Genomic DNA, 11,866 nt, shown 5'->3' with positions numbered 1-11,866 from the left:
CTAATGAGAAGGATTTTGAGACCGGTTTCACAATATCAGGTATAGAGAAAAAGCAATGGACTCTGAAAGTGGATGTTAAGAAGGGGATCGATGCTGTGTATCTGTGCGCTGCCAGTTTACACAGTGAATAAATGACATTAAATTATACAACAAAAACAATTTGGATGGCAACCTGCAATCACACCTGCCTCAACCACAAATTTATAAGCCCATATCTTTACAGACAAGTCAGAAGAACCTGAGAACTCACACATGCAGATTTCGTTAATGACGTTATACTCCTCCCTTCCACCGAAAACACATTTGCATCAAGGTCTCGTCATACAGTCAGTAGGGGGAGATACAACTTGTTCAGTTCATTTCTTTAGTAATGTATCATTAACTCTCATGACCAGAGTTTTTCTATACTGTTTTAGAAGGATGTTTGAAGCTGCATATGAACTGTGCATATTTTTCTTATTGTATATAGGTAAGATGTCCTCAAGTTCTTTATCCTGTTTGCTATTGTTCTTTGTATTGGAATACAATATATCTCAAAAGCCTTTTTTTCCTCACAGGGATAGTGAGATGTGTGAACGTTCAACAAAACCAGACTCCCTTATTGGTCAACGAGAACAAAGCGGCAGAGATAACATGTAGATATGATGACAGTGGCAAGCCAAATATGTTATGGTATCAGCAGAAGGATACAGCCATGGCCTTAATCTTGTTAAGTTATGGTGCTACAGGTGATCCCATCTATGAGGATGGATTTAAAGGCCGGTTTACATTGGAAAGAAAAGATATACTGTATGGAGTTCTGAAAATCTCTGATCTCAGTCTGTCTGACTCCGCTGTTTATTACTGTGCTGTCAGTATGCACAGTGTACAGTCTTTATTACCTCCCTGACTAAAAACCAAACCACAAGACATACAGGAAATACACAAAAAGCAATCTAATGTTTGTGAGATTCAACTGAAATGGCAGTTGTGTTTTTAATGACATGGCTTGATGCAACTTTTAATTTCTAAATTAATCTTTTTTTTTTTTTTTTTTTTTTTACTAATGACTAAGGAACAAAGGGGCGTGGCTTCATAATGCAGTATATGAACTGGTAGTTTTTTGTAATCAACTGAACATCAGAGAACATTTCACAAAACGGAACTCTAAATGGACTCCTTTCTTCTCCTATTAACATTGCTTTGTCTAAAAGGTATTACACTTTACCTTGGACAGTGACGCTCATGGTTTTGAATAAATGTAGATTTCTAATTGACAACATATCCTGTTTTTATTACTATATCTTTGTATTTCCAGCAGATTTCAGTGATGGTGTTCTGATCACCCAATGGCCGAAGTACATATCCAATCTTCCAGGCTCTTCGGTTGAAATGCACTGTTACCAGAATGATACAGACTATAACTACAAATTCTGGTACAGACAAATAAAAGAAGAATTAGTGCTTATCGGGAGCTACATTGTTAACTCTGCCTCTAATGAGAAAGGTTTTGAGAACGGCTTTGAAGTATCAAGTCCGGATAAGAAGAAATGGACTCTGAAAGTAGATGTTAAGGAAGGGTTTGATGCTGTGTATCTGTGTGCTGCTAGTTTGCACAGTGAATAAATGCCAATAAATTGTGTAACAAAAACTCTTTGGATGGCAACCTGCAATCACACCTGCATCAACCACAAATAAATGAAGCCATATCTTTACAAACAAGTCAGTAGAACCTGAGAAGTCATACAATTGTGTTTGGAATGATGTTACACTCCTCCCTTCCGCCAAAAACTCTTTCAGACAAAGGTCTTGTTGATGTGATACAGTCAGTAGGGGGAGATACTGCTGTCTATTATATTGTACAGGTTTTTCTCTCTCTGTCTATACTCAAGTCACATACTCTCACTTTTCAGATGATTTTTGCTGTGTACGTGACCAGACCATTTCTCATCCTGTTTTAGAAGGATGTTTAGAGCTGGATGTGGACTGTGCTTTTATTTCTTATTATATATAGGTAAGCTGTCCTTTAATAGCAAAATTATTAAATTATAACTGTTTTTTTTTTTTAGAATATCTCTTAAATCCTTTTTTTTTTTTTCACAGGGAAGGTGAGATGTGTGAATGTTCAACAGAACCCAACACACATATTAGCTGATAAGAATAAAATGGAACAGATAAATTGTAGTTATGATGATAATAACATGGATTACATGCAGTGGTATCAGCAAAAGGATACAGCCATGGTCTTGATCGTTTTCAGTTATAGTGCTACAAGTGACCCCATCTTTGAGGATGGATTTAAAGATCGGTTTAAATTGGAAAGAAAAGGCATGAATGGAGTTCTGAAAATCTCTGATCTCAGTCCATCAGACTCTGCTGTTTATTATTGTGCTGTCAGTAGGCACAGTGCTGTAGTCTTTAATACCTGCCTGACTAAAAACCAAACCACCAGACATACAGGAAATACAGTACGCACAAACGAGGAAACTAACTTTTGTGAGGTTTCTTGACAGGTTTAATTAATAAAACCTGTAATATTTAATTTTTAACTGTTGAAAAAAATATGAATAGTAATATGAAAAAATATGAAATTATAATATGAAAAAGTTAATATTAAGTAAATTGCAACAAAAAAAAAAAAAAAAAGAAGCTCCAGTTAAATCCATATAAAGGTTCTGTATGAACAAACAAGCACTCATATTAAATAAGTAAATCAAGCTAATTTGTAAATTTAAAAAATCAAGTGCCAGTGATCACCCTACAATTTTATTTATGGAAAATATCATAACTGACTTTTTGATAAGAACTTTACTCAGATTTTCATTATAATAAATACAGTTGTTGTATTTATTACAATGAAAGATTGAAGTTATTTTAAAAAGTCTGATATTTTTGTAGTTCTTCAAGAAAATGTGCCACTCCTGTGACTATATGGCTCGGTTCCACTGAGTAGTACAGGTCAGTATGGTATGATTTGGAATGGAACACCCTGATCCAGTTTGTGTTTCCACCACCAACCCTTATTTTATAGGCATAGTGTAGGCCGGAAAGAAATGATTGAGTAGTCGTTACTCAATATGACATAAAGCACAATTCTGCCTCTTTTTGTTAAATTTCAGTTTTAATAAACAATAAACAATTCAGTCAAATGTATTCTTACAGAGTCAGTGCTTTACTATGGTAAAGTTCAAAATAAATACATTTTAGTTAAACATAACTTTGTGCTCAGCCAAAACGATTGCCTGTTAGGCTTGTTCCAGGGTTTAATTTCTTATATAAAAAATAATTTTTGATGGAGCTGACAGAAATGTTGCCAATGAATACTTACAGTTGATGCAATATATCAATAAAATATTTAAGCAATATATCACAGCCTAGGTAATCACAGCCAAATTGTTTTCTGTGAAAAAAAAAAAAAAAAAAAACTTAAAAAAACTTAAATACATTTTAGACAGAATGTTGATGACTACTTTTTTGTTCATAGTCCATGAAAAAAAAAAGTTCCATTCTAATCCACAGCAAAATATTCTGCAACTCAAAGTAGTGGCATTTGGATGAATTGGTTGAGCGAATGATTCAGCGGTTCACTCATATAGACTCATAAAGATCACCCTGCAATTACATTTATGGAAAATATCAGCACTGACTTTTTGATAATAACTTTACTCAGATTTTCATTGTAATAAATACAACTTACAACAATACTTTTTGTAGTTCTTCAAAGAAATCACCGCCAACAGTACCCTTTCTTGATGGTAATCATTGAGTAGCCGTTTCTCAATATGACATAATATAAGCTAATTATATAAGAGAAAATAAAGACAAAAGCAAACAATTCTGTCAAATGTATGCTACAAAGTAAGTGGTGTACTACAGTAAAGTTCAAAATAAATGCATACAATTAAACATAACTTTGTGCTCAGCCAAAACAATATGACCAGGAACAAATAATAGATTCATGAGACCAACGATTGTCTGTTAGATATAACCAAAACGAATGGTAGCTCATGTTTAATCCCTACAAAGACATCAGAGTCAGTGGCAAATGTCAGAAGGACTCTCCGAGGTAAGGCTGCTCTAGGCAGATACATGAGCACTAAGCAGCTGGTGATCACCAGGAGCTCACATTGCAACTCTGAAATTGGCTATCTTTATAAAATAAACCACAGATTTGAGTTTTAAACAACTACTGAAACTACATTTCATGACACATAATACAATATTTTTTTTTTTAATTATGCAGGTTTTTGGGCATGACTAATGAAGCAAGCTTCACAAGTCCAAAAGAACACATATTGAGAAATATTGAGGCTATTGTCTGTGTGAAATGTTTTATAAAAGGCTGTCATTAAAATGTAACATTATTTCAACATATATATGAAATATATATATTTCCCATTTTTAACTTGACCTCATGACAAAAATGTACCTGTGGAACTTACCAATAAGTACATATCACTACAGTTTTCAACAAAAATGTCCACAGAGTGGTGCTAAAAGAGTGTTCATTTTTTTTTTTTTTCCTGGAACAGATGAGTGTACATACGGTACGTGTCACTACAGTTCTGACTTAAAATGTCCGTTGAGTGGCGCTATAACTCTAATGCTTTGTGAGATTTTAAAATAACATACCTGTCACAAACCCCCGGACTTTCATGTTGGTTTCTCCCATTCTCCCCCGCAGTTCAGTGTGTGTGTTTGGTTCCTCCTTCATTGTCTCCACCTGAATGTGTAATCAGTCTGTGTATATAAGGTGTGTGCTTTCCCCTGTATTCTTGTCGGTCTTTAATGTTATTCCTGATGTTTCCACTCCGTGTTCCTGTGTCTGCCTGTTCCCATTGGATTTATTAAATGTTCGTCTTTTACTACGTCGTTGTTCGTGTGTTCCTGCCTGATCTGTGACAGAAAGACCGACAACTACAGTTTATTTTCTTGGCGTGTTCACCTCCGTTTTGTTTCCCGTTCGTTTTTCCCAGTCTTTTTGTTTTCCGTAGTGCTTTCCCCATGGAGTCCTTCCTCCGTCCAGAATTCATCCTCCTCCGGCTGAAGCAGGGGGATTTACCGCTCGAGGGTTACACTTTGATGTTCCAGCTCGTAGCTCATACCACCAGCTACCCGGACGACGCGCTCTGTATGTTCTATGATGCAAGCCTCAACGCATCATGCAGAGCGCCGTCGTCCGAGGACGGCCCTCGAGCGGACTTCGCCGCGTTTGTGGAGTGGACACTGGCGAGAAACAAACCCTCGTTTCCCACCCGTTTCCAGGAGAACCTCGTCAGTGCCACTCCAGACCCAGAGCCCAGCCAGCCACCCCGACCTGCAGATTATGAGCCCATCGTAGACGGGAAGCCCGAGCTCGGAGCGACAGAGTTATGGAGCGCCGATGGGGTCAAAACTTCCGACCAGGTGCGAGAGCCGGCTACTACATCAGCGACGGTGGAGTGCTTCGTGGAGCAAGAGAGGGCTGTAGAGAGCCCCGTCCACTGCACCGCCACTGGGGGTGAGCAAGAGCACAACTCTGGGGAATTAATTGACTGTTTCACGGAAATACCCATCTGCCTGGATTTCCCACCCACCCTCCCTCTTCTGCCCAAGCCTGAATCTCCGCTGGTTCCGCCCAGCCGTCCAGAGTCACCGCTGGTTCCGCCCAGCCTTCATGAATCCCCGCTGTCGACTGTCTGTCCCCTTGCTCACCCTCAGCCCACCATCTGTGCGGTGGGTTCGCCGCGGGTCTGCCAGTCTCCATCGGTGTCATGGCTGGAGGATCCCTCACCATCGCCTCCAGCCTCAGAGTCCTGGACTCCGCCTCGGCCCTCCGACCCTGCGGCTCCACCCCGGCTCTCTGCTCCCTCGTCTCCGCCGTCGCCCGTCGGTCCACCAGCTCCACCGGGCTCCATCGGGCTCCGTCATCCCTCCGGCTCCGCCCTGGTCAGTCGTTGCCCCACCTTTGCCTCTGGACTATACTCCTCCGGCTGTGCCTCGTCGCTCCGTCCCACCGGCTCGGTGGACCTCCTCCCTCCCGCGGGCACAGCCTCGGCCCTCTGTCGCTCCGGCTCCGCCGCGGACCTCCGGATCTCCATCTCCGCCTTGGTCGCCAGAGCCTTGGGTTCCGCCTTGGCCCTCCGGATCCGCGGTGTCACCCAAGATCTTAGGCTTTCCGTCTCCGCCTCGGGCTCTCCCACCACCTGCTCCGCATCCGTCGGTCGGACCCATGGAGTCGTCAGCCTCTCCTCCACCATGGCTCCTCCCTTCATCGGCTCCACCGTGGGATTACATCTTGGCTGCGGCCTGGGTCCCACCTGGCTCCTCCTGCTCCAGCCCCCTCCTGTCACCTCCTTGGCTCCTCCCTCCGTCATCACCTCCATGGACTGTTCCGTCACCATTCTGGACTCCATCTCTTGCCCTCCTCCCGGGAGTCCGTCCTCCGCCGAAACCCCCTCCTGAGACTGTTTGCTGTTTCCCGTTTGTCGACGTGAGGACACGCCTTCCGGGAGGAGGAGGTAATGTCACATCCCCGGACTTTCATGTTGGTTTCTCCCATTCTCCCCCGCAGTTCAGTGTGTGTGTTTGGTTCCTCCTTCATTGTCTCCACCTGAATGTGTAATCAGTCTGTGTATATAAGGTGCGTGCTTTCCCCTGTATTCTTGTCGGTCTTTAATGTTATTCCTGATGTTTCCACTCCGTGTTCCTGTGTCTGCCTGTTCCCATTGGATTTATTAAATGTTCGTCTTTTACTACGTCGTTGTTCGTGTGTTCCTGCCTGATCTGTGACAATACCAACTGCACTACACTTAAACCTTTCCGAAAGTATGAACAAAAGTGAATGTGAAGTTAAAATGCAATTGCAAGCCTGTCATTTTAGCTTGTTTTTTTTTTCTCTCATTTTTCAGCTCTCTTATCGTGAGTCATGTTTTTCGTGGAATTCGTACGAAAAGGATTCCACATCCTAAGTCCAATTTCGCGCCGGCTGAGCTACCAAGCAAGCTTGTCATCAACCTACCAATACTAGGGGGTAGTAATCTGGCTGGGGGTCAACACCAGAAAGCGAAACATATGAAGCTGCAGTCATAACTGTGTACAAAAACGATTACAAGTGCTCGCTGTTTTACTGCCTCCAGTGTAAGTGTAAGCTATATGCAAATTTACCCTGCATGCCCCCAGAAAGGTGAAAAGGGTTCATATTGATCTGTGTAGTATTTTTATTCTCATTACAGTATTAGATTTACAACTTGGCTAATGTTAAACTCCACTAATATCTGTTGTGAGTCAGGTGCTTTTTTCCCCACTATTGGTGAGCAAAACAAAGGGGTGTGGCTTAATAATACAGTATATGAACTACTACTACTACTAGATTTTTTTTTGTAATGAATTGAATATCAGAGAACATTTCCCAAACAGCAACTCTAAATGGACTCCTTTCTTCTCCTATTAGCATTACTTTGTCTAAAAGGTATTACACTTTTAACTTGGAATAAGAAATGACAGTTACTCATGGTCTTGACTACATGGTTTTGAGTAAATGTTGATTTACAGTAATCAACATATACTGTTTTTGTAAAGGTATCTTTGTATTTCCAGCAGATTTCAGTGATGGTGTTCTGATCACTCAGTGGCCGAAGTACATATCCAGTCTTCCAGGCTCTTCAGTTGAAATGCACTGTTACCAAAACGATACAAACTATGACTACAAATACTGGTACAGACAAATAAAAGGAGAGCTAGTGCTTATTGGGAGCTACATAGTTACCTCTTCCTCTAATGAGAAGGGTTTTGAGACCGGTTTCACAGTGTCAGGTATGGAGATTAAGAAATGGACCCTGACAGTGGATGTTAAGGAGGGAACTGATGCTGTTTATCTGTGTGCTGCTAGTTTACACAGTGAATAAAAGACAACAATTTGCACAACAAAAACGGCAACCTGTTTGGATGGAAACCTGCAATCACACCTGCCTAAACCACAAATAAAATAAGGCATATCTTTACAGACAAGTAAGAACCTGAGAACTCACATGCAGTTGCATTAATGATGTTATGCTCTTCACTTCCACCAAAAACACTTTCACAAAAAGATCTTGTTGATGTGATACAGTCAGTAGGAGGAGATATGACTGCTATTTTAATGTACAGGTTTTCCTCTCTCTCTCACTCTCTCTGTCTACACTAAAGTCTCATACTCTCTCTCACTTGTCAGATTAATTTTTCTGTGTGCTTGACCAGACCATTTCTCACCCTGTTTTAGAAGGATGTTTAGAGCTGCATGTGGACTGTGCATTTATTTCTTATTATATATAAGTAAGATGTCCCTTGATGGCAATTAATCAAATTATTACAATTATTTATCATTTCTATTATCTATTATTGTTTTGTGCTTTGAAGTAGAATATCCTTTAAAACCTATATATTTTGTTTACAGGGAAGGTGAGATGTGTGACTGTTCAACAGAACCCAGCTTCCATATTTGCCAACAAGAATAATATGACAAAGATAGAGTGTAGTCATGATGACAGTAACATGCCTTACATGCAGTGGTATCAGCAGAAGGATACAGCCATGGTCTTGATTGTGTTCGTTTATGGTACAAGTGAACCCACCTTTGAGGATGGTTTTAAAGACCGGTTTAAATTGGAAAGAAAAGATAGACAGAATGGGGTTCTGAAATTCTCTGATCTCAGTCTATCAGACTCCGCTGTTTATTACTGTGCTGTCAGTATGCACAGTGCTGTAGTCTTTATTGCCTGCCTGACGAAAAACCAAACCACAGATATACAGGAAATACACAAACAAAGGGATTCAATCTGTGGGATTCATAAAAAGTACATTCGTGTTTCAATTCAAAAGACTAAATGGGGTGATCTCTAAATTAAAATCAATGTTTGAACATTCTCTCATTGTTTAATAGAGGGCACAATCAGAAGACGTAAGCTTTCTTACAAAACTTAGTAAACTGCCTAACTAGACAAGCTTTTAAGACATTATGTGTGGTTCTAACACAAAGTCAGTTAAAAAAATATAGGCAGCTGCCTTATAAGACGCTTATTTTGGCCAAATTATAAGGTAACATTGCACGTGTCTTTCAATGATACCACAATTCCAAAAAGCATTACAACAAGCACAGAAACATCCAAAATCCCTGTTGTAAAAAACAGCATATGCCGGTTAGGTAGGTTTTGATGCTGGTATGCTGATTTAATATGGTCCTTTGCTGGTTTATGCTGGTTGTTAGCTGCAGGGGCACCGCTAAGGGGGGGTAAGTTAGGACAATTCTAAGGGCCCACGCCTTTTAGGGGCCCCCAGAGATCTGCTTTTGTGTGGTAGGGGGGGCCTAACCTCATATTTTGTCATAGGGCCCAAAATTGCGAGCGGCGCCCCTGCTTAGCTGGTTTATGCTGGTACTTTGCTGGTTTATGCTGGCCCTTTGCTGGTTTATGCTGGTCCTTTGCCAGCAACATGACCAGCTAAGGACCAGCATAAACCAGCAAAGAACCAGCATTAACCAGCTAAGGACCAGCATTAACCAGCTAAGGACCAGCATTAACCAGCAACGGACCAGCATTAACCAGCATCCCAGCACCAAAACATACCTAACCCTAACCAGCATATGCTGTGTTTTAAAACAGGGATGGCAGATGGAGTCGAGAAAATGTTTGACAATAAATGCTTACATTTAAAACAATACCAGAACATGGTGATAAAGACAGTTAAGCAACAACTGCCTTGTGCTGCATCTAATCACAATCATGTTGGTTTTCTTTAAAACAAAACAAATTTTGAGTACGATATTGCTATTATATGCAAGTTTTATAAGCATGACGTTAATACTGAGTATAATTAGACACAATTTTTGCTCTGGCAATGAAAACAATCTTATTAAATTAAAGCTACAGCAAAATGTACCATAGCAAGCAACAAAACAAATGTAGAGACATCATGCAGTGTCATCATTTTTCCACCAATGATTAAGCAACAAATGGGTGTGGCTTATGAAAATATCAACTTAATATCAAAGTTTTTGTAGTTTGTCTTTATGTAATCAACTGAACATAAGAAAATTCTTCACAAAAAGCAAGTCTAAATGGACTCCTTTCTTCTTCTACTCACATTGCTTTGTCTAAAAGGTATCATTATTATTATAATGGCAGTTATTCCCATGTCTACATGTTGAACAAATGTGGATTTCTAATAGACAGCATAACTTGTTTTTGGTTTTTGTATTACCAGCAGATTTCAGTGATGGCGTTCTGATCAGTCAGTGGCCGAAGTACATATCCAGTCTTCCAGGCTCTTCGGTTGAAATACACTGTTACCAGAATGACACAGACTATGACTACAAATATTGGTACAGACAAATAAAAGGCGAAGGACTGGTGCTCATTGGGAACTACAATTTTAACACTCCCACTAATGAGCAAGGTTTTGAAACTGGCTTCACAATGTTAGGTACAGAGACAAAGAAATGGACCCTGAAAGTGGATGTTAAGGAGGGGGTTGATGCTGTGTATCTTTGTGATGCTAGTTAACACAGTGAATGAATGACTGTAAATTATACAACAAAAACTCCTTGGGTGGCAAGCTGCAATCTCACCTGCTTTAACCACAAATAAATGAACCCATAACATTGACAAGCGAGTAGATCAAGAGAACTTGAGATGGGAGATTTCCATAGCTCCATTCAGTATATCTTTTCTTTCCAAATTAAATCGGCCTTTAAATTCATCCTCATAGCTGGGTTCACTCGTACCATATGTGTAACCGATTAGAACCATGGCTGTACATGACTGACTCAAAAAGACAGCCACTTAACTCCATATCAGTGTAACTTCCCTCTTCCTTTTTTCTGCTAGAAAGTTGTACAATTGTAATATTTGTTACTTTCATGTTCTAAACCCATAAATATCCATATTTGTGTGTGATATGTATAATTCAGTCTCATCACAGTGGTAGAGCATTTGAAATCAGTCACTTAAAAAAAATTATAAATTGATAAGAGGCCGACTCTGAAGGCAGCTGCCTATGAAGAGAAGAGGTTTTATAACTGAAGAGCAGTGTCACTTTTTTCCACCAATGATTAAGCAACACAGGGGTGTGGCTTATGAAAATAACTAGTTTTAGTTTCTTTGTGTTTTCAACTGAACATATGAAAATACTTCACAAAAAGCAAGTCTAAATGGACTCCTTTCTTCTCCTATTCACATTGCTTTGTCTAAAAGGTATTATTATTATTACTATGGATGAATGGCAGTTATTCCCATTTCTACATGTTAAACAAATGTGGATTTCTAATAGACATCATAACTTGTTTTTGGTTTTTGTATTACCAGCAGATTTCAGTGATGGCGTTCTGATCAGTCAGTGGCCGAAGTACATATCCAGTCTTCCAGGCTCTTCGGTTGAAATACACTGTTACCAGAATGACACAGACTATAACTACAAATATTGGTACAGACAAATAAAAGCCGAAGGACTGGTGCTCATTGGGAACTACAATTTTAACACTCCCACAAATGAGAAAGGTTTTGAGACTGGCTTCACAATGTTAGGTACAGAGACAAAGAAATGGACCCTGAAAGTGGATGTTAAGGAGGGGGTTGATGCTGTGTATCTGTGTGCTGCTAGTTAACACAGTGAATGAATGACAGTAAATTATACAACAAGAACTCTTTGGATGGCAACCTGCAATCACACCTGCCTTAACCACAAATAAATGAACCCATAACATTACAGACAAGCGAGCAGAACCAGATAATTTGCGCATGCAAAATTCATTATTGACATTTACTCCTCCCTTCTACCAAAGAAAAAAAAAAAGGTCTTGTTGATGTGATACAGTCAGTAGGGGGAGATGTGACTATTTTAATGTACAGGTCTCCCTCTTTCTGTCTTTGTTAAA

General features: G+C 40.0%; 1 protein-coding gene across 1 annotated transcript in view; it reads left to right on the top strand.

The window, feature by feature from the left end:
* Nucleotides 1-1,605, top strand: part of LOC141291431 (ALK tyrosine kinase receptor-like) — a 44,827-nt gene extending 43,222 nt beyond the window's left edge. The window contains exon 8 of the mRNA XM_073823597.1: nt 1,301-1,605. Coding sequence (XP_073679698.1) covers nt 1,301-1,605 — 305 coding nt within the window. The remainder of the gene's footprint in view (nt 1-1,300) is intronic.
* The last annotated feature ends 10,261 nt before the right edge of the window (nt 1,606-11,866 follow it).

This window comes from Garra rufa, chromosome 18 (assembly GCF_049309525.1).
Source record: "Garra rufa chromosome 18, GarRuf1.0, whole genome shotgun sequence".
In the NCBI taxonomy this organism is placed as follows: domain Eukaryota; kingdom Metazoa; phylum Chordata; class Actinopteri; order Cypriniformes; family Cyprinidae; genus Garra; species Garra rufa.
The sequence above is the reverse complement of the archived record's forward strand: the minus strand, read 5'-3'. Positions and strand labels throughout refer to the sequence as shown.